Genomic DNA, 26,582 nt, shown 5'->3' on the forward strand with positions numbered 1-26,582 from the left:
ATAATATTAGGTAGGTACCTTAGAATTAAATTAAAAATTTGAAGTCCACAGTTTTCAAGTATTCCAACCAGGAATTTTGTTTTTGATTTAAAAGTTCCATGTTTGTTAAATGAACATGACTTTAAATTTGCTTCGATCATTATAGTAATTTGTTACAATATAATGCAGACAAATGCAATAACCGTTGTTGCAATTTGTCATGAAACAGAGAAAATATACTGTATTAGGTCATACATTTATTACACTACTATGATAAACCATAGTACACAACCTAACTTACTCCTCCCCCTCTCCTAAATATATTCTGGATTCTAAACTAGTAGATATATCCATTAACTTACCTATTATTTTGTTATGAAATTTTGATTTTTATTATTTAATATTAATTAAACAAAATTTAAATATTAGGAAACAAATCTACAATACCTACTACTTGAACTACCTCTAATAAAAAAATAAAGTAAATAAACATTTTAACATAAACATTTATTTGAATCAAAAAAAGAAAAATTTGGAGTAGAATATTTTATTCGCCAACATTTTCAGAACACAGAAAACATCATTGACAATAAATTGACAAACAAACTTCACACTTTAGGTTTGTAACAACACAAGCAATTCAAATTAATTTATAAATGTTTGTCATGAAAACTACGTATATGTTTTGTACGATGACTGCTTGATAAGAATGACTTTTCACAATGACCACACTTAAATGGTCTTTCTCTTTCACCAGTATGTCGACGAGTATGCACTAACATATTTATTCTTTGTGTAAATGATTGACCACATACATCACACACGTGCGGTTTTTCCCCAGTATGTATTAGACGGTGTTTATTCAATGTAGACTTAATGGAAAATGATTTGCCACAAATATCACATCTGTGTGGTCTTTCACCCGTGTGTATACCACGTTGGTGATTTTTTAAATTTGTTTTTTGAATGAATGCTTTACCACAAATATTGCATACATATTCTTTTTGTAATGTATGTATTTTTTGATGAACTATCAAATTTGATTGACGTGTAAATGTACTACCACAGACTTCGCACATGTACTTCAGTTTTTTCAGTTGTTCATGAACTTTCCCCACATTTGAAACTCTTGAATTATCAGTAGTCTTGACCACAGTGGTATCTATTAAAATTTTAATAAATATACATGAATTATTTAAAATACAGCATAGGTAAATTAATTTGTTATACATATAAAATTAACTATCTTATTTTACTTATTGACTTCAATAGCTTAATGTTAACCTTTATGAATAATGGCCTTATTATTATTATTATTATTATTTTTATTTTTTATGCAAGAGAAGTGAAAATAGGTACTATTTTTTGTTTTTTAATATTATTTCTACTTTCTACTTTTCTACTTAAATCTCAAAATTAATTTTAAAAAAAAAAATGATAGTATACATCTTATTATAGCATCACAATATGAGTTTTATAATTACAGTAAACATTATAAATTTAAATACAAAAAAATTATAAAAATAAAAATTGTTAACAAAATGGTGTTCCTACATTCAAACTATTTAAGAAAAAATTATATTTAAAAATATTTAATAACTGAAGAAATGTAATTAACGAATAAATATTTTATGATTCTTAAATGGTAGGTATTTTCTTTTTAATAAATTATGAAAAATAAAATAAAATACAAAATGAATGTTTAAATACTTTAAGTTTAAAATTAGCAACAAAAGACAATTTACAATGGGATGTTTGATATGTTAATTCAAAACAAAATATAATTTAAAGACTAATAAAAAAAAAAAAAATTTAATTTTAATTTACCATTATACATCTCTTTTGAATAATTTTCAGATATATTGTTTTCCAAACATACATTTTCTGTATGTTTAGTTGCTTGACCTGATAACTCAGTTTCTTCTTTAGTTGCAATCTAAAATAATTTTTTAATATTGTAAAGTAAGAATAAACTTAAATAATAATTAGGAAGTAGTAAAATTATACAAACACGTCTATAATAATATATAACTATAACTTTGAAGGCAGTCTAAGTCGAAAGATGGAAAGATGTAGTTTTAGAAGAAGGCTTTAGTAGAATGGGAGTACTAAAATAGAGCAAAATAGTTCTAAATTTAAATAAATAGAAAGAGATTTTGATAGTTAAATAAATTCATTAAGAGTAATAAATGTTAAAAAAAAGTAATTTAGGATTTAATTTTAAAAACGTTTATAATAAAGTTGGCATTATTAAACAAAAACAAGTTTCTTATAACTCAAAATCTATGAAAAGTATAGTACATAGTACATACACAACTCTTAACACTTAATAATAAAATACCTTAGATTTTTCCTTTTCCTCGGTTTCTTTTAATGGATATTTCAATCTACAACAATAAAATTATTGATGTTATATTTTAAAAAATAAAGTAAAAGAATATAAATTTATTGCAATTTAAAAGTGTAGAAGCTATTAAAATAAAATAATATACAGATTGTAAATTAAACTACCTATTTATATAAGTATAAAACAAATTAATGAGTCTAAAAAAAAATTTCTTATACAGTACAGTATACATAAAGTGTGTTAAACATGTGGCCCGAAATAAATGAACAGTGAATAATAAAAATAAAATAATATAATTTTCATTTTCATTTTATATATTTGGTAGGTATACATTGTTTTACATTTTTCATATCTTCAGGTAAACTGTAATTGAATATCTAAGTATCTAAGTATTGTTGATAGTTTAATATTTATAACTATAGAATTTAGATTAATTATTGTTATAGTTAGTACAATAGTACATATTTTCAACATTTTATGAAGTCATTCAATAACTTCCATGTTTGAGTATACTTAGCTTATATTTTGCATAAATATATAAGTTAAAAATATCTCTATTAACACTAAGTGATTGTATAGAACAAAAAAGTAATAATGATTACAGTCAATTTTATGAAAATTGGAAATTATAATATTACAAATAAATTTATATGCGTCCACATAACAAACTATTCAATATAAATAGCTCAATTTAACATTCTTTACATATTTTGATTTGCTTAGGGTTTATTTACAATCATTTGATAGTTCCATACATGTAACACAAATTTTTTCTTGTTAGGTACCTACTTTAATACTTGCATCTCATTAATATATTCTGTATTCATAGAATTATCCAAATCTATAAATAAATTTTCTATTAATAATTATTTAGCATATTATAATTTTTAAATTAATATTGACCTTGGTGAGGTGTTATTTTTGGTTCAATAAGATCTGATATCAATTTGTTTGTACCACTGATACTACTCTGCTCTGTACAAATTGAGGTTTTATCATTTTCCAAATTATTTATATTTTGAGTCTATAGTAAACAAAAAAATGCTCATGAATTTATTTATTATTTCAATAGAACTAAAAAAAATTACTTCGTTAGGGGTTTTTTCCTTTTTTCTTTTATTATTCTTTTTAAGTTTTTTCAACCTATACATAAAAAAAAAATTAAACATTATTGTGTCTAATATTGAATATATACCTAGGACATTTAAGTCTAACTTTTATACTTACATTGATGTATACTCTTCACTTGACTTATTGTCTTTTGAAATTTCTGAAACAAATAATTGTAATAATAGGTATAACCTTTTTTCTATTACAATCTATAATAATATTATTAGGTATATACAATAAGTAAATTGAGTAGTTTAACTAAGAACATGAAATTACAGTAATAAAATCTTTAATAACAACATTAGCCTAAATTAAGAAATCAAAATGATTTTAATATTAATATGCCAGTCCAGTAACGTAATTATGAGGCAGGACATGAGGAAGAAAAAAACAAAAAATAAAATTGACTTAATATATTATAATTTATGAAAATATATTTGATTTAATTTAATTGTTTACTTTATTGTCTTTGAAAACCATTATTATACCATTTATAATTTAATATATTTAATTTATAATAATAAATTGATATAATATTGTGATCTATGAAATTTAATGGTTAAAGGGGGTGTTGTGGGCATAGCTCCACTAGAATGATAGTATAAACTTGTATCCCAATCCTACCCCAGAACCAATTCCAAAATAAACCACTGTGCCAGTCCCTATTATTAAATGAACCCCGACACAAAGTAGGCATATAGTTCAAAATTGGAAGTACCTATGCTCTATGCATACAGATTAGAGAAAAGTATACTAATAAACAAGACATTTTTATTAGAGATAAATAAATAGATCAAAAAAAAAAATTTTGATAAAAAAATGTATTATGAAAACTAGCAAAAGCTGGAAGGTTGTTATTACCAGAAACCAGAAACTATAAAAAAAAAATCAGTTTATAATAAATATATGGAATCTTTCTAACTTTGATTCTCATCCAGTTGTTATAAAATGATTTTCTGACAAAAAAGCATAGTAATGAGTTTATCCACTTGCCTTACTGCAACAACAGTAGTATGAATAGGTAGGTGTTTATCAGGAAACAATAAATAAGCAAGACAGCTTATAAGGAATAATACATATCAATTAAATTTTAAATAATTATTCCAATCCCACATACAAATAAAGTACCTATTTGTAAATTTGATGTCTATTGTTTTTAGATTTAAATTTCATAATTATGTATTCATTGTATTTAAAAAAAAAAAAAAATTACTAATTACCTACTTAACAATAATGTGAAAATTGCAATAAAATTGTAATTATCTATATGAAAGTTGTTAGATGGGGGGACTTAGCTCCCAATGTCTCTAATACTAAACCATACAATTATGTAGTCCGTTATGTACCATAATAAATATGTATAATTTCTAAGTTAAACAATATTTTCTTAGATATTATTATTATTAACCATCTCATTCCATACTAGGTAGTAGATACCTTCGGCACTAAGTTAGGGTAACAATATATAACAATAATACAATAGGCATGGCTAAATAAGTGTAGGTGTCATTCTATTATGAGAATAAGTATGTGAATGTATAATCTTCACATTCTTTTTTTCAATCATTAAACTAAAAAACTACCTGTGACTACCTATATCTAGTGCATATAGGGCCGGTATTTTTTTATTTGAACCCGTGGGACATAACTTTTTGAAGTATAATATTGTAAAACAATCGGGATATGGACGTCCAGCTCTATTAAAGTGTGATTCGGGACACTAATAAATATATAAATTGGTTGAATGTTAGATGTTACAAATACTTCATTCCTAAGTGGTTTTAAAAAAATCGGAAAGTTCATGTCACTTCTAAAGAACGGAACACTGGAAAAAAATTAAAAACACATAAAAGTCGTTTCATACGAGTCCCGTTAAGAATTGAAGTGAAACGCGGGACAAGTATATTAAAAATCAGGAATGTCCCTCCTAGTGCACACCGATTGTTTACTACTATAAAATGCCCATGACCCATGTAGTATTGTAGTGTCTACTATATTAATTTTAGTATTAATCATTAAAAGAAACAATAATTGATATTAAAACAACTTATAATTAATTATAAACAAATAATATACCTTTGTGTTGATTTCTTTTTTTGCGTTTGAAAATTTCATGTTTTATAATCCTTTTAATTGTCATATAATCTTCCTTAGTTGCAGCCATTTTTCTTCGTTTGACAAATTATAATGGATAAAAATTATTATAATACCTATACTTAAATACTTAATTCATCAAGTGACTACTAAAGACTAAGATAGCCGGTAAGTACCAAATAATTAATTTCAAAATCGTAGTCTCGTTGGGTATTTCCGTCAAAACTCAAAGAATACTATAAATATTATAGTAGTATAGTACTAAACACGGAGTACCTGCACACTGAACGACTGAACTGCTGAAGGTCAGAAGGTGTAATAACAACTAAACAGAAAACAACGTATATGACTTCATGATCTATGACTTGAGTACGACTATGATTGTACTGGCTTCGGTAGTTCGGTCTCGCGAAAGAGATGTTTGGACTCTTGGATTCTTGACGAAAACGTAATATTAATGCGCATCTCTACACCTCTCCCTTACCCAAGTGTACAACCGTATAGACCAGCAGACCTATTTATAGAATTTTTGGTGAAATAAACAGATTGTTCTATAATTATTTTAGTAATTTTCATTTCTCAGATGGAATTTACCATTTAGTAATTAATATTATTAGCTAATTATCAAAAAATATATTAAGAATCAATAATTACCAATTCACAAAAATACCCAATATCAGGTACCATGGCTTAGGATCTAAAGCCGTGTCAGGTACTGAATTAAATATATTTTATTTATTTTTAACTCGTCAAGCTTGTAAATTTAAAATTTGTTTAAATATATTGTATAAACGTATAAGTGTATAACCAATAATGGTATAAATGTATAATTTAATTAGGTATGTAAATTTCTACGAGTGTGAGTATGACGCAAATGCAGATATAAACATTAAAACATATATAATAGGTAATTATAATAATTTATTTAGCAAATCAAGAAATATTCAGTCAAATCATATACATAAATATGAAAATATAATATATTTAAAGCCTTAAAGGGAAAGACGGATAAATCTATTATTCATACTTCTTTCTGCTTTCTATTTTATCTATCATACAACTATACTTTATATAATTATGTAAATAAACTATACAGTATTATATGTAGAGTTTAAGGACTCCATGAATATTTTGTGTAGACAAAAATTATGATTTATGGGCCATCATAACTTCTCACCTAAATTTGAAGCTAACTAATAAAACTCAAACTTCTACTTTCACACAGAGTCTACGTATTTTTCACGAAATTTGAGATTCTTGATGGTTTTTGAGTTTATATTTCAGAAATTAAACTTATAGTTCGATACTTTTCAGCACTTGTTTCATTTTTCATTGCTTTGATACACTTTAGAGAGCCATTACTACCTGAAACCATATAATATAATAATAATTATAAATTAAGTAATATGAATTATTACAGTATTTATCATTATCAATATGATTAAATTGCACAAGATCTGTCTAACAATAAAACTACTGAACAATAACAATGAAAATAAATGAAATCATACTGTTATTCCACATTTACAATAATTACAACAATATAATAATTATTTTCGGTAATTTCTAGATAATTATTTTTATGATGAAGCAAAAAATTGAATGGTTTTATATGAAGTTAGTTACTAGCTATAGACTGATATGATAATATCGTACTGTAATTTGATGTAATTGGAAGGAACTAATACATCTTAAGATTGAATATGGTTAAACAATAATTATCAATTTTTTCTTCTGTTTTACAAAACATTATTATTACCAAACCTTTGAATTTGAATTGTAAAAACTAATCTTTAGCGTGAGAATTATACAATTTAAATAACCTTTGTTAAATAAATGTATGATAGTCGTTTTCAAGCAAATTTCATGACGAATAAATTAAAATTTGGTTTTAGAAATTAATAAATCAATTATTTATGTTGCTTAACACACGATTCACAAATGACATGAAAAAATTGCAAGACCGGCGTACAAAAATACGCAAGCAACAAACTCAGACTTCATCAAAAAACCATCTTTTAAATAAGTATCTTAGTATCTAAATAAGAAAATATGATTTATTTTTAATCAGACAAAAATATAGACCTGTGCTTTTGACGATGAATGCTTTTGTCTACTGAGCATCCTACAGGTGTCATTTTCGTAGAGCATGGCCGATTTGACATTGAAGAAGTACGGCAACAATTGATTGTATAACGTAGATCTTGTAGCATAATGCCTATAGTTCATATAGACTATGTCATCTTAGAGGATTTTATGGAATTTAATCCGTTTTTTATTTACTGCCGTTATTAGTTTCCTTTTCATGTGCACTGCTACGATTATTCTTTACTTGCCGTTCATCGTTTATTACGTATCTTCCATTATTTTGGTTGGTAGGTAACATATTTCTAAGCACAAATCTTAGCCTGGAAAATTAAATTAATTAGTTTAAAAAATGTATTAATTAATAGGTCATCGAAAGACATGATGATATATTAATATGTATATATTATATATACATGGACTATATTGGAATTTTAGATCTATGTATTATTTATTTTACCGTAAACTAATATTTAAATATTAAAATATATTTTTTTTAATATATTGATATATTTATTATTTTTAAATATTTAAATATTTACTTTTGTTTTATGATTAATATGACAGAATATTTACCTAATGCATTTTGAAGTATTTTTTAGACTGTGGGGCAGTAACGGTGAACGAAGTCGACGTCGGCCTTTTCTATGTAATAGCATTGTCCATTGGCCAAGCCGTCTCGACATAACACATTGTCATTGACACGCCGAACGTCATTGAAACCGCGTCCTGACCATTCAACCGCCTTATCAAAGATCTTAACACTGGTGTCGGCCATGAATGGCCTGTAAAGTGACGCGTAGCTCTTGGTGCACACCATAGCATCGTACACGAACGGGTGACAGGTGGCGGGTGAACTGACGGTTCGGTCACCGTACTCGACCGCCGTGTCGGTGGCACGGTACACAGACCCTCGGATTGCCACCATGTCGCCGTCCAGCACGGTACCTCCGAATTGCCAGAGAAGCACTAGTTGAACCGCAAACTTGGCAAGTGCGGGACGCTTGTTAAGGCCCATGCACTGAAACGGCGAATACTCCAGCAAATCGTCTAGGTTTACGTGCAACACGTTCAACCGGTGGTTGCCGTACTTGGCTGTCAGATCGACAAGGCTCGACAACAGTGATACCTGGGACAGTAATTATCATTGTTTTATTAGGAACAGTGGCGTGGTTAACTATTTACCTAGGATGAGTACGATGTCAACAAAATGTTGGATACTCATTACCTATATATAAAACAGATACCGCGTCTTATATGATTAGACTATCCTCATTCCTCTCTCTAGAATTTACGATCTATCGTCAAAATATTTGAAATTTTTATAAATAATATTATAGACTAAATTTTATGTTAAAATCATTTAGAAGTAGTGAATACTAGTTAACACGATACTGATGTTTTGTTGGCTCTCAATATTTCGCATTTTTTGTATACCTTACCTACTAATATAATATTTTAATAACAGCCTCTTATTTATTAAGACACCCTGATTCCTCCTCACACCAGATTACCAAAAAATCAACCACAATCATCAAAACGTAAAAATATCAAGGTTATATTCTGCAGATACTCCTATAATATGTGTTATTTACTCGTAGTGACTGACTAATTAGGGTCTGGATTTCAATACAAAGTGCTTTAATTTTTAAGATGGGCAGTGCATTTTAAACGCAACTATACACAATTAATTTAATGTGTAACAATTAACAGATCCTTATTAAAGACGAAACTTTTATGTTATATTTTTAGGTAATTTTAGTGCATAGGTATATTAATATATTTTATGAGCTACGAGCTTTTAGTGTAAATTATAACAAAAATATAACAAAAAATATTATTTTCATAATATTTGCTTTAATAGTATAGGAATCTATTTTCTATTTGTATCAAATACCTATATATAATTGTGACAATATTTCTATACCAAAATCTTCAGTGATTATCGGATGCATGGTTCATCTAACCGGCTGATGGAATGGTGAATACCTTCTACTGGAACTCAATTACTCAAACGTCTCAAACAAATACAAACTAATTATGCACAGATAGACATATACCGTGAAATTTTTTATTTCCAGTATAATATTGTTTATTTATTGTACGTTTCCAAGTTTGTGTATTTTATTGTTAGTTTAAGATAAAATATTAAAAATTTCCAAAGGTTGAACTATATTTTTTTCCTTGCTCATTTTCGGGTTTATATAAAAAAAATGTTTCTTTGTTTTTTAAGGATCTTATAGAGTTAAATAGACATTTTTGGTTGTTTTTAGATAATTTAAATTCTGTTCTTATAGTGGTTAAATTTATTTATGATATTGCGGACAGATTTTATATACTTCAAAACCACTTACCGGTTGCGTCAGGCCGCATTTGTTATCGATTCGGTCGAATTCCATTCCATTGACGACGAACACATTTACGCGGCCGACGTGGCCAATAGCACCCAGGGCCGACTCCAGCGAACAGGCGACCGTCCACGGTACGTGCGTGGTGTTAACAAACACGTAGTGCACGTCTTGGGCACCGCCGAGGTCCAGAGACAGGAGCTTGGACACTCGGTTGTCGTCGTCCACGTAACCCATCTGCTTCAACGAGTATAAGTCCCTGGACACGACCGAACAAAACTCTCTTGCAGTGACGTTGACGATCTGCACCGCCGGCTCCGATTCACGGAAGGCCGAGCCGTTTTCGTCGTCGTAGAAGGAGCGGCCCGCAGTAGGCTGCACCGCTATGGACTTGTACCGCAAATACAGCAGATACGCGGCAATCAACAGGACGAACACGAACACTGCTGTGAGGATGGACTGCACGAACATGAGAGATATCTTTTTGGATAACGACGTCCACTGACCGTTGGACCGTTGGTCCGTTGGGCTTTTGTCCATTTTCGGTTCGGACGTAATGACGCGTGCAATGCAATCGAGATGTAAATGAACTGTATATTAGATATTTATCTAACGCAAACTTTTAGTAAAAAATGTAAACAAAAAGACGTTGTCAGGTTATTAATGTTACGTGTTTATAATCCAAGTGTACATAAACACTAATTTAACTGTGATAAAATTGCATTAAGTAGGTATTTAATGAAACGATAGAACATCACATTTTTGGAGCGGGTAAATAGAGGTAATTCCAGATAATGGGCAATGACGGGTACCTATGTCGTTTTATGCTGGAAGGCAATTTTTATTTTGATTCCGGTATCGGGAAATAAAACAGTTTAAGGATATGCTTAGCTCTTTTCAAACGGAGTTTGGAAGAATATGAATTTTCACTATTCTTAAGAAAAGGTTTGTTGTTTAACGAAAAATATTAGATATATTTTAATTTACTTACAATATCCCAATGGGATATAAACAACAAAAGGTTCATAGGCGTTTTTACTGTACAATCCTTTAGACCGGTGTCACATTTGCGGAATTTTCGCAATATCGAAATTCATATATTTAAATACTACTGGACACATTACAGCGGAATTTCCGCACGGAAAAAATAAAATCGCTACACGTCGCGATTATTCCGCAAGTGTGACACCGGCCTTAGTAAGCTGCATTTTTAGAAGTACAGAACCATATTCTACGATAAAAAAAAAAAGTTGAATTACACCCAGTGCTAGGTCTGCAGTCTGCACTCAGTGCACTCTTCATTCTACTTCCACCACCCCGTGGTCCATAACTGTAACATGGACCAAGGTATGATTTCTTATCACGACCGCACATGGTTTTACCATGATTAAAGGGTATTAGCTGATAAGCCACTAACATTAGATTTTTGAATCACGGTTTTAAAAAAATTAATAGTACGAACTACGAATGTATGATAGATTAGTATTTAACGTTGAACGCTCAATGGTCTGTACCACTGATATTTATATTATATTAATATAGATATTAGTGGTCTGTACAGTATACAGTGTACGACAAACTTTACTGACAACAAAGTATGAACTATGAAAGTAATTTTTTGATACATTATAAGTAAGTAAATAAGCAATTGTAGACTTATAATTTCATTATTTCAATTATAGATTTACCAAGTCACATATTATTTGGTATCAGTTTAATTCACTAATAATAAAAGATATGGCTGCTATCAAAGAAGATATTGCTACTACAATTTTAACAAATGGAACTAGGATACATAAGAAAAAGAAAACAGTCAAAGGTAGATTACTTTAATATTATAATTATTATATATTGTTTTAAACTATTGGCATTAATCGATATTTCATGTTGACATATTGGTTAGAAATATTCCTCATCCAATAATCTATGTATTTATATATATATTCATTGTCAATGTAAACCAAACAGTAAAATATGTTAGTTGTGGGCCCTGAGACTTTATTTACATTGAGTCAAAACTTAATAATCTATTATATTAAGCAATAGTGCAATACAAATAAAAATGTATTGTTGTTTGTAAAAGTAGGAAACCTCACTAAAAGAAGTTATAGACCAAAAAAAGTAGACTGTACCACAATACAGATATCATTGCTTTGATGGACTGTCTATTTTGCTTGGTGGTCTTTAATTTGGATTTTTTTAATGCTAGGTTTTTGATTTGTGTATAATAACTGTAACAGACCTAATTACTATAATGTATTACAATCCTGTAATAATTTCCCTAAGTTAAATATTGTATAGGTACAATTTAAAACTATTTAAGTGTTTTGTAGCTTCACCAATTATAACATTATTTATATTAATATCGGTATAAAATCAAAATATCAAATTAGTTTAGACCACAATATATTATATTATATTATAATAGACTAAAGCTATATTTCAATATTTTTTTCAAATACAATACAATAGATATGAAACTTCTTCTTAACATGGGCGCAACCGAGCGCAACTAGACCTCTAAAACATGGGATGCTAAAACTGTTATCCCTCAGTGAAATCGAGTAACTTTTTAATTTCATAATCATATTAAATAGATAATAATATATTACACATTTTAAATCAACATAATTTTTCTGAGTTTCAAGGTATTTCACTAAAACAATTATAGTTGGGTATAAAAAATAAGATGTGCTAAATTTTAACTAAGGGGTGCTAAAATACCCTTTTGCACCCTCTAGTTGCACCACTGTTCTTCTATCAAAAACAGTTTGACTATATATTTTTTATAAAATATTTAACTAAACTTAATTTTTAATTGTTTTTTTTTTTAATTTTAGATATTGATATTAATATAACTTCTTCCAAAACTTCAAATGATGCTGTTAATTTATCAAAGTAAGTAGGTATTGAAATAGATTTAATAATTTTAATTCTATGTATTTGGTAGTTTTTTCAGTACTCTGAATGTAAAATTTAAGTTTTACTTTTGTATTTGTTTTATAATCAGTAAATCTTCAAAAGATATTTATATATAAACAGTGGTGTATTTAAGGTTTTTCTGCCTATAAGCACTTCCCAATTTGCCATCTCCCCCCCATCATTCATAAAATTATTTACAAAACACATTTAAATACACAATTTGTTATATTATAATATTATACAGGGTGATTTTTTTATCAAACAACACTCATTATTTCCAAAAGTATTCATTTTTTTGAAAATATTTTTTTACATAGTTTTTAATTGTTAAAAAACAACGTTTTTTTTTAAAAAAATTATATTTTTAAATATTTTTTATCCTTATAATTTTTTAAGTTTTTTACTTTTTTGAATGACAACATAGATTTTTAATTTCATATTCCAAAGCAGAATAATTTTCTGAGTAATTCGATACATATAAATCAAATTTAGGGTGAGTAGTTTATGAGTTATACGTATAATTTAAAGTTTAGTTGCGCGGAGTGGAGTGGTACGAGGTTACCCCGCAAAATGTTTGTCCACTACTCCGCTTGTCTAAACTTTGAATAAGTTTGGAAGTTGGAATCATAAATTAATTCAGAATGTTACATGTACCCATAGCCGGGATTATAGTAGGCGCCCAACTATGGTCAGACTGATAGTAGACACACAACCATATTGTTAAATTTATTTTTTTTTAATGACAAGCATTATATTACTCTTTAATTTGAATTTCACGTGTTTCTGTTTATAGATTAAATAGATTAATGGAAATATCTAAAGAAACAAAAGGAAAAAAAATGAAAAAATCTAATGAGGTTTGTATATTATTTCAATTGAAACCATAATACATTTATTCATTTAAAAATGTTAAAAATTTTGAATTTAACTATTGAGAATATAAATTTTCATTAAGAAACCATCATTTTAATTCTTGCTTATATAATTACTTAGTAGGCTTTTTTATGTATAAAAAATACATTAATTATATTTATTTTCTAAAATTAATTTATTGATTTTAAATTATTTACTAAAATATAATATACTTTTTAGAAAGTGCTTAAAGTAAAAAAAATGGTATTGGAAGAAGTGACAGAACAAACACAACTAGTCGAGAACAATACTGAATTCAATCAACTAAAAAAAAATGATCGCTTAAGTTTTAAATGTTCTTTTTGCTCTAAAACATTTGAGTTTAAATCTTTATTGTTTAGGCACAATAGAAAACACACAAATGAAAAACCATTTAAATGTGTAATTTGTGGCACCTCATTTACCCAAAGATCGTCTTTAGATGATCACTTTAAAATACACACTGGTAGTAGATTTTTTGAATGCAAATGTTGTGACCTCACATTTTCTAGAAAATCAAATTTACGTGCGCATGAAAAAACGCATACTGATAAAACTCATTTCATGTGTGAGTTTTGTAACAAAACGTTTAAGCATTCATGTGCATTGGTTACTCACCGCAGGACTCACACTAATGAAAAACCATACAAGTGTGATGTGTGTTTTAAATCATTTGCAAAAAAATATGGGTTAGATGTACATTATCGAATCCATACTGGTGAAAGACCTTACTCATGTGAAAATTGTGAATCTAAATTCTTGACCAACAGCGATCTTAAGAGACATATCAAAAGAAACCACGAAAATTAGATGATTGTTAATACGGCTTTTATTGTACTCAATTTTTATTTGAAAAAATCATAAAATGTTATTTTATAGTTGTCTAATATTTTGGACTGCATAATTTAAAGTGGAATTGTATACAATATATTATTATGTATTATTTAATTTTAACTAAAAATGTAATTTGTTGTAATCATTTTGCACTGTTTTATTAAAATTCTATACTAAATATAAATAAATATATTTTGTTCCCCATGTTAGTTAAGAGTTTTGCTTTAAAATATTTTATTTACTCCTATAATTATTAATGTATTTACTATTAACTATACATCTATATAAATAAGTACTAATTATAAATTAATCCATTGCTTTTAGTGAGAAATAAAATATTCTGGTGTGAATTATTATAAACCATAGATAGTTGACACTATCACAAAATATAACAATAGCTATAGGCACTGTTTAATACCTTTCACAGATCCAATATGAACAAGCTTTAATAAATAAAAATATCTAACAAAATGATACAAATAATTGGTAGATAAAAATAAATTATAAAAAAAAAAATTAATTAAGCATTTATAAGATAATGGGTTTCACGTGTTATTTTTGGCACGTTTTAGACAATACATCTCATTTACCATTTTACCTATGGTCACATTGTAGGGCCTAATAAATAATAAATATATTACCAAGAACCATATATTTGAAGATAGTATGGTTATTGGTTACCCAACGAGTTATAAAAACGTCTCGAGAGCCTGCTAACTGAGCTAAGAAAGTCCAATATTCATTCTGCTTACTGTAGGCTGTTATTGATTGAAGTGAAAGTGAACATATTATACTTTAAGTCTGTATCTTTTCTGTATTTAAACTTTTTACGGATAGGACTAAGTATTCTGAGATACACTGAACTTTAAATTCAGTATTTTAAAAACTGTATTAATTTATAACTAAATTTGTGAGGTACTGAGATCTAATTTTAGTTAACAAGTTTAAGTATAGTTATAACTTTATAAGACAGATGAAATTAAACTTAGTGATTATTCAGTAGTTTTAATTAGCATGCTAATTTTGATGTTCAGAAAAGTTTAAATTTGATTCTTATATTTCTTAAACAAAAAAAAAACTAACAAATTCTTTTATAAATAAAAAAAATTACAGTAAACACCTATAATTATGATGTAATATACCTACTAATATGTGAATTTTTATTTTTATTTTTTACAAGATGACTTATTTGAAACATTTTCTTAAAATAGATGTAACCAATTAGGTATGTTTATATTTTTATAAATATGTTAATAGTTAATTAACCCTTTCCTGTCAACTGTGTCGACGTGTGAGCAACCGTAGTGATGTAGATTTGAGATGGTATTTGAAATAATAAATACTGATGGATTATTTTCTAAGTGTTTTAATTGTGTAAATATACTAAGTCCAAATAATTCAATTAATTAAACTGATGAAATTATCCTAAGTCCGTGAGACTTACACTATATTGAACTAGGTGGTGTGAAGGTGCTCGTACTAACTCTGGCAAATCACGTCTGAAATGTGCCTATTCGGAACCTCCTTATATAACGTTCAGAGATCCCGCGGTACTGACAGGCCTCTGTTGGTCAGTGACACGTGCAGTGCCTTCGCCTGCCCATGCTCTATATAATAACTATTTGGTACACTATTTCACAAGATTATTCATATTTTGGTTTTTAACTTATTTGGTCCTTACGATCTACGGTTCGCTACCTATATGGTTACACATAGGCGTGCGCAGGCCTCTTTTCCAGGGTATGCAGGAGGCTGCTACTATGCGGATACAGGGGAGGGGCAATGGGGGGATATTGAAAAATTGTCTTTGGTATGTGTGAAGCTCTGTGTTCGTTCAGGGTATGCAGCTGCATAGTGCATACCCCCTGTGCACGCCTATGATGTTTATATTTAGTATATGAAGTATCAGAGCAAGTAGCACTTGTATTACTTTATGTATTCCGTGGTTGTAAACTTGAACAGTGCACCTCCGTCCACTTTAGTTTGTGCTTACTGTTTACTACCACAGATTAAGATATACTTTAATACATGATAAATTAAATTAAATTTATTATGCTTTAATGGCTATATTTATCTTAATTCGCGCTTACTACCCTAGAGTGGATAATATGAAAATTACCAGTTTACCACAACCACATAACGACGGTCTTGTATATGGTTACCACAGACTGCGGTTACCAAGACCGTGGTTGAAGATACCATACGACTGTGATAATTATTCTATGAGTAATAGACGGACACAAATGATAAGCGAAGAATTTTGTGTTATTAAAAATGTATACTTCATTAGTATCTATTAAGTATTAAAAATTATAAATGTTTATCATCACTTATTAGTAATAAATTATAAACTTCTTTGCCATTCAGCGATCGGTATTTGTCGTTTGTCCTATTAAATTATCCATCACTGAAGTGTTTGTATTACTGCTTAATAATGGTAAGTATTGACGTTTATTTACTTGACAAACACATTTTGGTACATATCCAACATAATATATGTGCTTAATAATTTTCACACTATTAAAACTTTTATTTGTTGTTGAAAATTTTGATTATTTTCCTGTTTTAGTCTGACATCCAAATGGACTGTGCTCTAGATCTTATGCGGCGTCTACCGCCTCAAAAAATCGAAAAGCACTTGAGTGATCTCATCGACCTAGTTCCGAGTTTGTGTGAAGATCTATTGTCTTCTGTCGACCAGCCACTAAAAATCATTCGAGACAAGCAAGTTGGCAAAGATTTTTTACTTTGTGATTATAACAGAGACGGGGATTCATACAGGTGAATTGATTGATAAACTAAACAATATATTTATATTTTTAATGTCAGATAATTAAATTGTTTTTTATGCTTATTAGGTCACCCTGGAGTAATACATATTTTCCACCACTGGATGATGGTGCTGTTCCAACTGAAAAACTTCGCAAGCTCGAAATAGATGCTAATATGGCTTTTGATCAATATAGAGAAATGTATTTTGAAGGTGGTGTGTCTTCTGTTTACCTGTGGGATTTAGACCAGGGTTTTGCTGGTAATAATGTATTATTAATTTTACAATACTAGTGGTAGTGGCCAACTTGCGACTTGCAAGCTGCATGTGGCTTACATTTTGTTTATAAAATCAAAATTTACTTATTATTGTTATGAATTTAATTTTTATTGGTAAGCATTTATAACAATTTATCAAATTATATAAAATTTATTTATAATAATCTTGGCTCTTGGAATAATTGTATTTGTCCATGTGGCTTGTGAACACGTTCATTTTGGCCACCCCTGCTATAGAGTAAAGATTAGATACTACTTATTTAATCATATTAGGTACTATTAATAAAGTACTACAAATTACAATACATAATATAAACATACAATTCAATTATTAATAATTATAAAATCATCTGGAATTATTATTATCTTAATTCTTATTTCTTTATTTAATTGTAGAATGTTCATAACATGATATTTGATTTGAGTTTTATTGGTTTGGATAATTTATTTGGGAAATTATTATTTACATCTAAATATTAGTTAATAGTTTTTTTGAAATCTACTAATTTTATATTATTTTATTTTTTATTAATTATGTTTTGAAAATCCCATAGTACTCTGATATAAGGATTGAATTTATAGCTTTTTGTATTGTTTACCATGTCTTAAATTAATAAATTAAACTTGTATTTAATTGATTTTTTTCACTAATTTCTTCATTTTTTGCAGAAAAAATTGAGTGTTAAAAATAGATTAGGTTATTATTCTCTTAACAATCTTTATATAATTTGTTATAAATCTATAAAATAAATTTATGATATGATTATTCAACTTACTATAATTTAATTTATGTACAAAATATACAAAACATAAATATTTATTAATAATTATTTTTTCTTAGGTGTTATATTGATTAAAAAAGTAGGAGATGGATCTAAGAAAGTACGGGGTACTTGGGATTCTATTCACGTAGTGGAAGTGCAAGAAAAAAATACTGGACGTAACGCGCATTACAAACTCACATCTACTGTTATGCTATGGTTACAGACTAATAAAGCTGTATCAGGTAGTATGAGCCTGGCAGGCAGTTTAACCAGGCAAACAGAAATGGACAGCCCAGTGTCAGATTCTTCACCACAAATAGCTAATATTGGACGTATGGTTGAAGACATGGAGAATAAAATGCGTAATACTTTAAATGAAGTTTATTTTGGAAAAACATGTGACATAATGAATGGCTTACGAAGTGTAGTGCCATTGAATGCCGACGATGAAAATAAAGAAGCTTTGAGACAAGATTTAACTGCTGCCTTACAGAAGCGACATACTAAGTCTGATGCAAAAGATCCCACTAATCCAACTAGTAATTAATAATAATTGTATTAAAATAGATCTTCCAATATTTTTATGAACATACTGGACTTACTTTTATTTCATTAGAAAAGTATTGGGCCTAAATTAAATCAAATGCGGCCTAACCATTCAACATTTTGTTATTTTTGATTCACCTTTTTAATGTGTTATGAATTATGATGTTATCAAATCGTTATTCGATAATTTAAATTATGGTTCCCTCAATTAATTTCTTATTATTTATTTATTTACTATTTATTTACTTTAAATAATAGAATGTTTGGTTACTATTTTTTTAAAAAAATACTCTGCCTCATTAAATTTAAATGGCTTATTATTATGCTAGAAACTTATAATTTTTGTATTATTGAGTTGAACACAATTCTATGTTACTACTAAATGTGCTATGTTCAAGTTATGAATAATAATTATAAAGTTTTACGAATTATACTGTTTCTGAAATATTGTTTACATAATATTATTATCGACTTTTAAAGTTAACATAATCTTATACAAATATTATAATTCTGTTGATTGGATTTGTGTTGTAGGTTTTCGCACTACATACATTATTCAAAATATATTATTTAAGTCACACTTAATAAATTATAGAACTTAATTAATAGGATTAATAAAAATAAAATAACATTTGTATGGTTTAATATATATTTATTAAAGTTAATTTATTATGAATTCAACATAATATAGGTAATATTTTTTTAAATTTTATGTGTATATTATTTATTAATTTTTATTTTTTTCATTACATTTTTATTTAGGTAAATAGTAGCCCTACCGCCTATTAATATATTATATATTTTAAGTTACTCATCATCATTAATATTATACTACTATTCAAATTAAATAACATTGTATTTATTGGTATGATTAAAAATGTTTAACAAATGTTAATTTATTTATTTTTTATTAAATACCTTATGCTCATCATAATATATCAATATCATGATTTTCAAAGAAGAATTTAAATATATCAGTTCAATATTGAATGTTTAAGTAGCTACATATTATTATGCTATTTACCAGTGAAACGTATCTACCTGTTCTGGAATATAACTGATATGTAACCGCTTTGTATCAAATGTTTCTTCTTGAAAATCTTGTTAGTACAGACATTGATTAAATGTACATATATATTTATTCAATGGTATGGACTTGGTCTTGGGATGACTACGTTATTTTTCTGTACATGCAACGAATATTTTTTTTTCTGATGATTGATAGTTATTTATTTAGGCATAGTTTGACAATTTTGTTCTAAGATTTACAAAACACGATTATGATTGTGATCTGAAATCTAAATACTGTTTATCCGCCACCCAATAAATACAAACTAATATGGTAAATTGGTAAGCACTAATCAGAAAATATTTGTCCACTAGTAATTAGTAATTAATATTTACTGATTGGGAACATAATATACCAGCAGAAGTGACCTATAAAGGTAAAATTGGTTATAACAGCAAAATGTATTAAAACATTGGACTAGGTGTCTAGGTATAAGAAATTTTAGAAATTAGAAACTAAGAACTGTGTCTTCAAGAGATTCAATTACCAATAATATTTTAGCATTAGGAAATAATAAGTAATAAATTTACTGAGCAATCAAAAATATTAGTTGATAAGATAAACTAATTCGTGCGATTCTCAATGAATTGAGTTCGATGTCCGATTTTTAAAATTTAGATAGCCAATTCCTTTAAATTTGGTTAGATTATTTAAAAATTTACATCAGTCATGTGTACTTACTCCGATATAAACAAAATGCATTTTTATATCTTTAATCGTGGTCTTAGATTTTTATACTATAATATATGTATAGGAGTCTCTGTTTATAGTTTTTAGGCTTTTTGGTAATTACTTATCTTGCTATTCTGTAAAATTTTGTCAAACGTAATTACTGCGTTATGTTTTAGGACAGCCACTCTGTCGATCATAGACATATATATTATATTATATCATATATGTCTATGCTGTCAAAGAACATGCTGTCGACCAATTTTTTACCGGTCCGTGATTAAAATACAAAACATATTCGGCGACGACACAACACTGATAACAGATAAAAAATAATAATATAATGTTTTTGTGTACTATTTAAACAGAAAACGATAGCGTGCGTTATTAGTTATTACTTATTACTATTACGTGCGTTTAGTTACTCGTGACTTCAGTTAAAGGTTTTAAAACCAAAAATACTGTTGTGGGCAGTGGAGTACGTGAAAGGTGTAAGTTTATGCGATTCGTCCGGAATCTGTGAAAAATGGACAATAGCAAAAACTCTTCGGCCAGTCCGACGCCAGTGTCGAAGTCGGAGAAAAAGGAACCTCTGTCGCTTGAAGAACTTTTGGCGAAGAAAAAAGCTGAGGAATTGGCCAGAAGCAAGGTAAGTACTAACCTACTTGTGGAGTTACTCATGCTAGTTTTTTCATTGGTTTTTTCAGCCTGTGTTTTTGACAAAAGAACAACGAGCCGCCGAAGCCCTGCGAAAGAGACAAGAGGAAAGCGAACTAGTGAAAAAAAAGCAAGAGGAGGAACGCAAGAAACGCTTAGAGTTCTTGCACCAAGCAGATGGTGGACATGGCAGTAATAACCACAGGGACGATCGGTAAAAACTGCCTTGCTGTAATTTAATCAAATACAGTTAGAATAGTTGGGTATCACGTTCAGTTTTTTTTCAGGGATCGTGACAGAGAGCATCATCGAGACAGAGATCGTGATCGAGACCGTGAACGCGAAAGGGATAAAGAACATGACCGCAGGGAACGAGAACGCAAGAGAGATAAAAAAGAAGAACCTGAAGACAAGGAACAGTATAAAGACAAAGAGAAAGAGCAGGAAGCCATACGGGAACGTTATTTAGGTTTAACAAAAAAAAAACGACGTGTTCGTCGGTTGAATGATAGAAAATTTGTTTTTGATTGGGACGCGTCTGAAGATACTTCAATTGATTATAATGCTCTATACAAGGAGCGTCATCAAGTACAGTTCTTTGGTCGTGGTAATGTAGCAGGTATTGACATTAAAGCACAAAAAAAAGATCAGTCCAAGTTTTATGGTGAACTCATGGAAAAACGTAGAACTGAAGCAGAGAAGGAGCAAGAAAAGGTGAGGCTGAAAAAAGTAAAACGAAAAGAAGATAAACAGAAATGGGACGACCGACATTGGTCAGAGAAAGAATTGGATGAAATGACTGAGAGGGATTGGAGAATATTTAGAGAGGACTATAATATAACTATTAAAGGTATTTTAAAAATTAATTCAGAATGTTTCAATTTTATATTAAAGTAATTATTAATTTTATATTCAAGGAGGTAGAATACCAGAACCTATTCGTAAATGGAAGGAGTCTACAATTAAAAGTGAGATCATGGACATCATTGAAAAAGTTGGTTACAAGGATCCTACACCTATTCAACGACAAGCTATTCCAATTGGTTTTCAAGTAAATAGTTTTATTTTAAAATTTATATTTTATTTTAATCATATTTATATTGTTTTATTCCTTATTATTTATAGAATCGTGACATTATTGGTGTTGCTGAAACTGGTTCTGGTAAAACTTTGGCTTACCTCATACCGCTTATTGAATGGATTCAGTCCTTACCTAAAATGGAAAGAATGGAAGATGTTGATCAAGTAATGATTATTATTATTATTATTATATTTTTTTTTAAATATTCAAAGAATATTGAAAAAATTTAATTTTAAACATGTTTAGGGTCCTTATTCAATTATATTGGCACCAACCCGTGAATTAGCTCAACAGATAGAAGAAGAAACTTTAAAATTCGGACAGCCATTAGGTATTAGAACCGTAGTTGTTGTTGGTGGCTTGTCTAGAGAAGAACAAGGATTTAGATTACGATTAGGATGTGAAGTAATTAACTTGTCACTATAAAATTTGATATTTTACTTTATATTTTATATAATTTAAATGTTGTTCTATAGATTGTTATTGCAACACCGGGTCGTTTGATTGATGTTCTGGAAAACAGATATTTAGTTTTGAATCAATGCACATATATAGTGTTAGATGAAGCTGATAGGATGATAGACATGGGTTTTGAACCAGATGTGCAAAAGATTTTGGAGTACATGCCAGTGACCAATTTGAAACCAGATAATGAAGATGCTGAAGATGAGTCCAAATTGTTAGCAAATTATTATTCCAAAAAAAAATATAGACAGGTAAATACAATTTTAAAGGATGAAAAACATTAACAACTTATAATTGTGTTAATTTGTTAGACTGTGATGTTTACGGCTACCATGCCTCCAGCAGTGGAACGTTTGGCTCGAACATATTTACGTCGTCCTGCTGTCGTTTACATTGGATCCATTGGTAAACCTGTAGAACGTACAGAACAAATAGTCCACATGATGAGTGAAAACGATAAGCGTAAAAGACTTGTTGAAATCCTCAGTCGTAAAGTTGATCCACCAATTATTATATTTGTCAACCAAAAGAAAGGTGCCGATGTGTTGGCTAAGGGTCTGGAGAAACTTGGGGTAAATATAATATAATATTTAATGTATATATAATATTTTTGGGTAATATGGCCTGGAAATAAAATAAAATAATTACTTCTGTTTTAGTATAACGCATGTACACTTCATGGTGGTAAAGGACAAGAACAGAGAGAGTTTGCTCTGGCAAGTCTTAAAGGGGGTCAAAAAGATATCTTGGTTGCAACTGATGTGGTCGGTCGTGGTATTGATATTAAAGATGTGTCTATGGTTATCAATTATGATATGGCTAAATCCATTGAAGGTAATTTGATGTGCTTTTCGAAAAGTATACTAATATGGCTAATCAAAAAATGACCTACATTGAATTATTGGAAATTTGTTTTTATCCCTCTCTAGATTATACTCATCGTATTGGACGTACGGGTCGTGCTGGAAAGACTGGAGTGGCAATTTCATTTTTAACAAAAGATGATTCACCATTGTTTTATGATCTCAAACAAGTTATACAAGCGAGCCCAGTTTCTACTTGTCCTCCAGAGTTAGCAAATCATCCAGAAGCACAACATAAACCTGGCACTGTAATGATGCCCAAAAAGAGACGAGAAGAGAAAATTTTTGCTTAATTTTTATGTAGTTTTAAAAATATTCTTAGTATTTAAATACTCAAATTACAAAATAAAATGACTTTATTTTATTATACATTTAGTTTTTCTTAATAATAATAATTTTACAAAAAAAATATAAGTAGTTGTAATTGTTGTGTGTTCCAACATCTAATCCATTCGTGTCTTGATATCACGCACAATTATCTTGTCTTTTTTGCTGAAATATAAGGAAAGATTTGTTATATTACCAGTCAAGACATTTAAACGAAAAAGAAGCGTTAAACTTCTTTTAAATAAAACAAATTTACTCACATAATGTAAACCTTAGCACCCCAACCAGAAATAGCATCCCGGTTGCAAGCACTAACCAAAGCTTGAGAGATAGTTTCAAATAGTTGATCTTCTTCCATATCAGGCTCCCAAAGAGCTTCGCAGAGACCATATAATTGGTTAGAACTAGTACCTCCAACCACAAAGTTATCTGACTTGTTAACACATCCAATTAAATCCATATCACACATATACGGTTCTAATGTCACTTCATCTAAAGCAACAATCATTGGCTCGACAAAGAATGGTGAAAACCTGTGCAAAACAAAATAATAAAAAATGTATACAACATAGATTAAGAAAAATTATTATGACATTATTATTAGTTACATTATTGTAACTGAAAAAATTAAGTAGATTACATTTTATAAATAAAAATATAAAATAAATAGTTATTATAAATTATATAAATGTTGGAAAAACTGAATAAAATAAAAACAATATTCTAATAGGTATATTTAATAGCGTGCTGAACCATTTTCAGACCTGTGGCAAACTGCCATTTGATCACTCATGCATCCAGTTTTCAATAAATATTAAAAATACTTTATCACAATAAATCCACTACCGGTACCTACCTATCCATCAACTCATTTTGATTTTGAGAGAATTACCTTAAAAAAGTAATAGTAAGTATAAAATGATAAAAAAAAGTTATTATAATATACTATAGTCTGTCCAGCGAGAGAACATGCCGATTCTGCACAATATTTTAAATTTTAAACATGCACAGGTTTCATCTAGAGAAGAATGTGGAGGAAAACTACTGATCTTAATGAAATCTAAAATTGCAATTAATTTGTTTTGTTTAAAAATAACTTACCTGTTTTCATACAACAAATTGGAGACCAGAGATGCTAGTGCTTTAGGAGATATTTTTCGATTTTCTTTTAACTCGTATAACCTTTTTCTGAACATTATTTTCTCATACACGGTAAATATATCCGTAGCTAAGCCAGGAAATCCCATATAAGTGTGAGGATTTATTTGAAAAACTTTCTATAATTCAAAACTAAAATAATTATATAAAGGTGATAAAAAGCAATAATAATAAAGAAATAAAATAAAACATTATACTGTGAAATCAAGCGAGACTGTTTGGGCTTGTATACCAAATCGCTTATCAGTTGCAATAGCAACACAGTCCTTGCCTTTCATGCCAATTAAGGCCCCGCCATTATAGTCCATGATACTCTATAAATATTTAAAAAACAAAATTATACAGTTTATAAACTCATAAAATAATACATAATGAATAAAATAGTGTATATAAATTGTAGTTTAACACGCTGATACATATTTTTTTAAATAACAGTTGATTGAATTAATTTACCCCTTAAGTAATCCAAAACCTAATTAATTAGACACTGACTTTTTACCGCCTGATGATAATCTGTAATTTTATTATACTATATAAACCCTGTATTTTTAAACATTATTATTCTATCAATTATCTATTTAAATATACCTAACAACTTTCAAAGTATTTAGGAAGTTATTGTGGATGCTTGCAACTCAATCATTACATCAGTTAACAATAAAAGTTTAAATTATAGCTTGTTGTACATTGAACATTAAAATACCTTGCTAATTTTTATAGATTTCTCATCGTATCGAAATGTATAATATAATGTTAGTGTAGTCTATAATTAATAATAGCATAGTAATTCGTTAAAGATATAGTCAATTAATAACTTACCATTTTGAAATAATTCGTGTAGGTTGTATCTGCACACTTAAAAGGTCTTAGAAACGAAAATTCTTACAAATAATACAAATTACAACTTTTTGTAAGTGGCAAGTGATAATATTAATTTATTTAAAACAAAATAATAATAGCTATTGCTATTATTTTTGTTTATGGTAAATACTAAAATACTTAAATAATAAATAAATATTACATTATCATTTATCAGGTTAAAATTATGTGGTTATTTTGTTTGAAATGTTTGAATCATGAAGATTAGAGATATAATAATAAATACACATAATCGTGATAGTAATACTAGTATAACCTTAAAATCTTTGATGGAACGACAATGCATCGAAAATATAATATATAATAATATACTCCGAACGCCGATGTTTGTCATCTATTCTATATAAAAATCTGTGTTTGCCGTACGATAATTTTTGATGAAAAATAAAATTTTTATAAATATATTTATATTATATTTTGTTCCTGTAGTACCGATTCATACCACG

The 26,582-nt window shown here is 28.4% G+C and overlaps 6 protein-coding genes across 11 annotated transcripts; 3 read left to right on the forward strand and 3 right to left on the reverse strand.

The window, feature by feature from the left end:
• Positions 1–454: 454 nt before the first annotated feature.
• LOC114119354 (zinc finger protein 665-like) lies at positions 455–6,266 on the reverse strand. Its single transcript, XM_027980874.2, has 9 exons — positions 6,185–6,266; positions 5,513–6,044; positions 3,554–3,596; positions 3,415–3,469; positions 3,230–3,350; positions 3,116–3,167; positions 2,321–2,366; positions 1,807–1,915; positions 455–1,141 (listed from the first exon to the last, which is right to left on the reverse strand). Exons 2-9 carry the CDS (start codon positions 5,598–5,600, stop codon positions 630–632), a joined length of 1,026 nt encoding a protein of 341 aa, XP_027836675.2. The 5' UTR covers positions 5,601–6,044; positions 6,185–6,266; the 3' UTR covers positions 455–629.
• A 165-nt stretch (positions 6,267–6,431) lies between these two features.
• Positions 6,432–11,276, reverse strand: LOC114119372 (uncharacterized). 2 transcript variants are annotated; one of them, XM_027980898.2, is made up of 5 exons: positions 9,970–11,276; positions 8,192–8,744; positions 7,814–7,938; positions 7,616–7,748; positions 6,432–6,895 (listed from the first exon to the last, which is right to left on the reverse strand). In XM_027980898.2, the coding sequence occupies exons 1-2, from the start codon at positions 10,501–10,503 to the stop codon at positions 8,214–8,216; spliced, it is 1,065 nt and encodes a 354-aa protein (XP_027836699.2). In that variant the 5' UTR covers positions 10,504–11,276; the 3' UTR covers positions 6,432–6,895; positions 7,616–7,748; positions 7,814–7,938; positions 8,192–8,213. The 2 variants fall into 2 exon arrangements, with proteins under 2 accessions (XP_027836699.2, XP_027836698.2); XM_027980897.2 differs by having other exon boundaries at positions 7,616–7,938.
• A 117-nt stretch (positions 11,277–11,393) lies between these two features.
• On the forward strand, positions 11,394–14,819 carry LOC114119375 (gastrula zinc finger protein XlCGF49.1-like). 5 transcript variants are annotated; one of them, XM_027980902.2, is made up of 5 exons: positions 11,394–11,558; positions 11,646–11,782; positions 12,804–12,861; positions 13,679–13,742; positions 13,978–14,819. In XM_027980902.2, exons 2-5 carry the CDS (start codon positions 11,701–11,703, stop codon positions 14,584–14,586), a joined length of 813 nt encoding a protein of 270 aa, XP_027836703.2. In that variant the 5' UTR covers positions 11,394–11,558; positions 11,646–11,700; the 3' UTR covers positions 14,587–14,819. The 5 variants fall into 5 exon arrangements, with proteins under 5 accessions (XP_027836703.2, XP_027836704.2, XP_027836705.2 ...); XM_027980903.2 differs by having other exon boundaries at positions 11,406–11,573; XM_027980904.2 differs by lacking the exon at positions 11,394–11,558 and having other exon boundaries at positions 12,804–12,865.
• Positions 14,820–16,857: 2,038 nt separating this feature from the next.
• On the forward strand, positions 16,858–19,863 carry LOC114119374 (F-actin-capping protein subunit beta). Its single transcript, XM_027980901.2, has 4 exons — positions 16,858–17,047; positions 17,180–17,391; positions 17,469–17,641; positions 18,500–19,863. The coding sequence occupies exons 1-4, from the start codon at positions 17,045–17,047 to the stop codon at positions 18,967–18,969; spliced, it is 858 nt and encodes a 285-aa protein (XP_027836702.1). The 5' UTR covers positions 16,858–17,044; the 3' UTR covers positions 18,970–19,863.
• Positions 19,864–21,012: 1,149 nt separating this feature from the next.
• Positions 21,013–24,141, forward strand: LOC114119368 (probable ATP-dependent RNA helicase DDX23). Its single transcript, XM_027980893.2, has 10 exons — positions 21,013–21,355; positions 21,414–21,577; positions 21,651–22,213; positions 22,281–22,414; positions 22,489–22,608; positions 22,691–22,849; positions 22,921–23,160; positions 23,221–23,481; positions 23,569–23,743; positions 23,839–24,141. The coding sequence occupies exons 1-10, from the start codon at positions 21,233–21,235 to the stop codon at positions 24,063–24,065; spliced, it is 2,166 nt and encodes a 721-aa protein (XP_027836694.2). The 5' UTR covers positions 21,013–21,232; the 3' UTR covers positions 24,066–24,141.
• LOC114119378 (proteasome subunit beta type-3-like) lies at positions 24,111–26,245 on the reverse strand. Its single transcript, XM_027980907.2, has 5 exons — positions 26,077–26,245; positions 25,455–25,571; positions 25,201–25,376; positions 24,360–24,632; positions 24,111–24,264 (listed from the first exon to the last, which is right to left on the reverse strand). Exons 1-5 carry the CDS (start codon positions 26,077–26,079, stop codon positions 24,216–24,218), a joined length of 618 nt encoding a protein of 205 aa, XP_027836708.1. The 5' UTR covers positions 26,080–26,245; the 3' UTR covers positions 24,111–24,215.
• Between the last annotated feature and the right edge of the window lie 337 nt (positions 26,246–26,582).

Source organism: Aphis gossypii, chromosome 3 (assembly GCF_020184175.1).
Source record: "Aphis gossypii isolate Hap1 chromosome 3, ASM2018417v2, whole genome shotgun sequence".
Lineage (NCBI taxonomy): Eukaryota > Metazoa > Arthropoda > Insecta > Hemiptera > Aphididae > Aphis > Aphis gossypii.

Excerpts from the sequence above, each read along its gene's own strand:
- LOC114119378 (XM_027980907.2), bottom strand. Across the intron at positions 24,633-25,200 it reads AATTTGTTGTATGAAAACAG|GTTTTCACCATTCTTTGTCG; the intron begins GTAAGTTATTTT and ends TGTTTTGCACAG. Across the intron at positions 24,265-24,359 it reads GGTGCTAAGGTTTACATTAT|CAAAAAAGACAAGATAATTG; the intron begins GTGAGTAAATTT and ends CTTATATTTCAG.
- LOC114119372 (XM_027980898.2), bottom strand. The coding sequence starts at position 10,503 with ATGGACAAAAGCCCAACGGACCAACGGTCCAACGGTCAGTGGACGTCG. Across the intron at positions 8,745-9,969 it reads AATGCGGCCTGACGCAACCG|GTATCACTGTTGTCGAGCCT; the intron begins GTAAGTGGTTTT and ends TTACTGTCCCAG.
- LOC114119354 (XM_027980874.2), bottom strand. The coding sequence starts at position 5,600 with ATGGCTGCAACTAAGGAAGATTATATGACAATTAAAAGGATTATAAAA. Across the intron at positions 3,597-5,512 it reads AAAAAGAAATCAACACAAAG|AAATTTCAAAAGACAATAAG; the intron begins GTATATTATTTG and ends TATTTGTTTCAG. Across the intron at positions 1,916-2,320 it reads AGGAAAAGGAAAAATCTAAG|ATTGCAACTAAAGAAGAAAC; the intron begins GTATTTTATTAT and ends AAATTATTTTAG.
- LOC114119374 (XM_027980901.2), top strand. Across the intron at positions 17,392-17,468 it reads AGAGACGGGGATTCATACAG|GTCACCCTGGAGTAATACAT; the intron begins GTGAATTGATTG and ends TATGCTTATTAG. Across the intron at positions 17,642-18,499 it reads TTTAGACCAGGGTTTTGCTG|GTGTTATATTGATTAAAAAA; the intron begins GTAATAATGTAT and ends ATTTTTTCTTAG.
- LOC114119375 (XM_027980902.2), top strand. The coding sequence starts at position 11,701 with ATGGCTGCTATCAAAGAAGATATTGCTACTACAATTTTAACAAATGGA. Across the intron at positions 12,862-13,678 it reads GATGCTGTTAATTTATCAAA|ATTAAATAGATTAATGGAAA; the intron begins GTAAGTAGGTAT and ends TTCTGTTTATAG. Across the intron at positions 13,743-13,977 it reads AAATGAAAAAATCTAATGAG|AAAGTGCTTAAAGTAAAAAA; the intron begins GTTTGTATATTA and ends TATACTTTTTAG.
- LOC114119368 (XM_027980893.2), top strand. The coding sequence starts at position 21,233 with ATGGACAATAGCAAAAACTCTTCGGCCAGTCCGACGCCAGTGTCGAAG. Across the intron at positions 23,482-23,568 it reads AGGGTCTGGAGAAACTTGGG|TATAACGCATGTACACTTCA; the intron begins GTAAATATAATA and ends CTTCTGTTTTAG. Across the intron at positions 23,744-23,838 it reads TATGGCTAAATCCATTGAAG|ATTATACTCATCGTATTGGA; the intron begins GTAATTTGATGT and ends ATCCCTCTCTAG.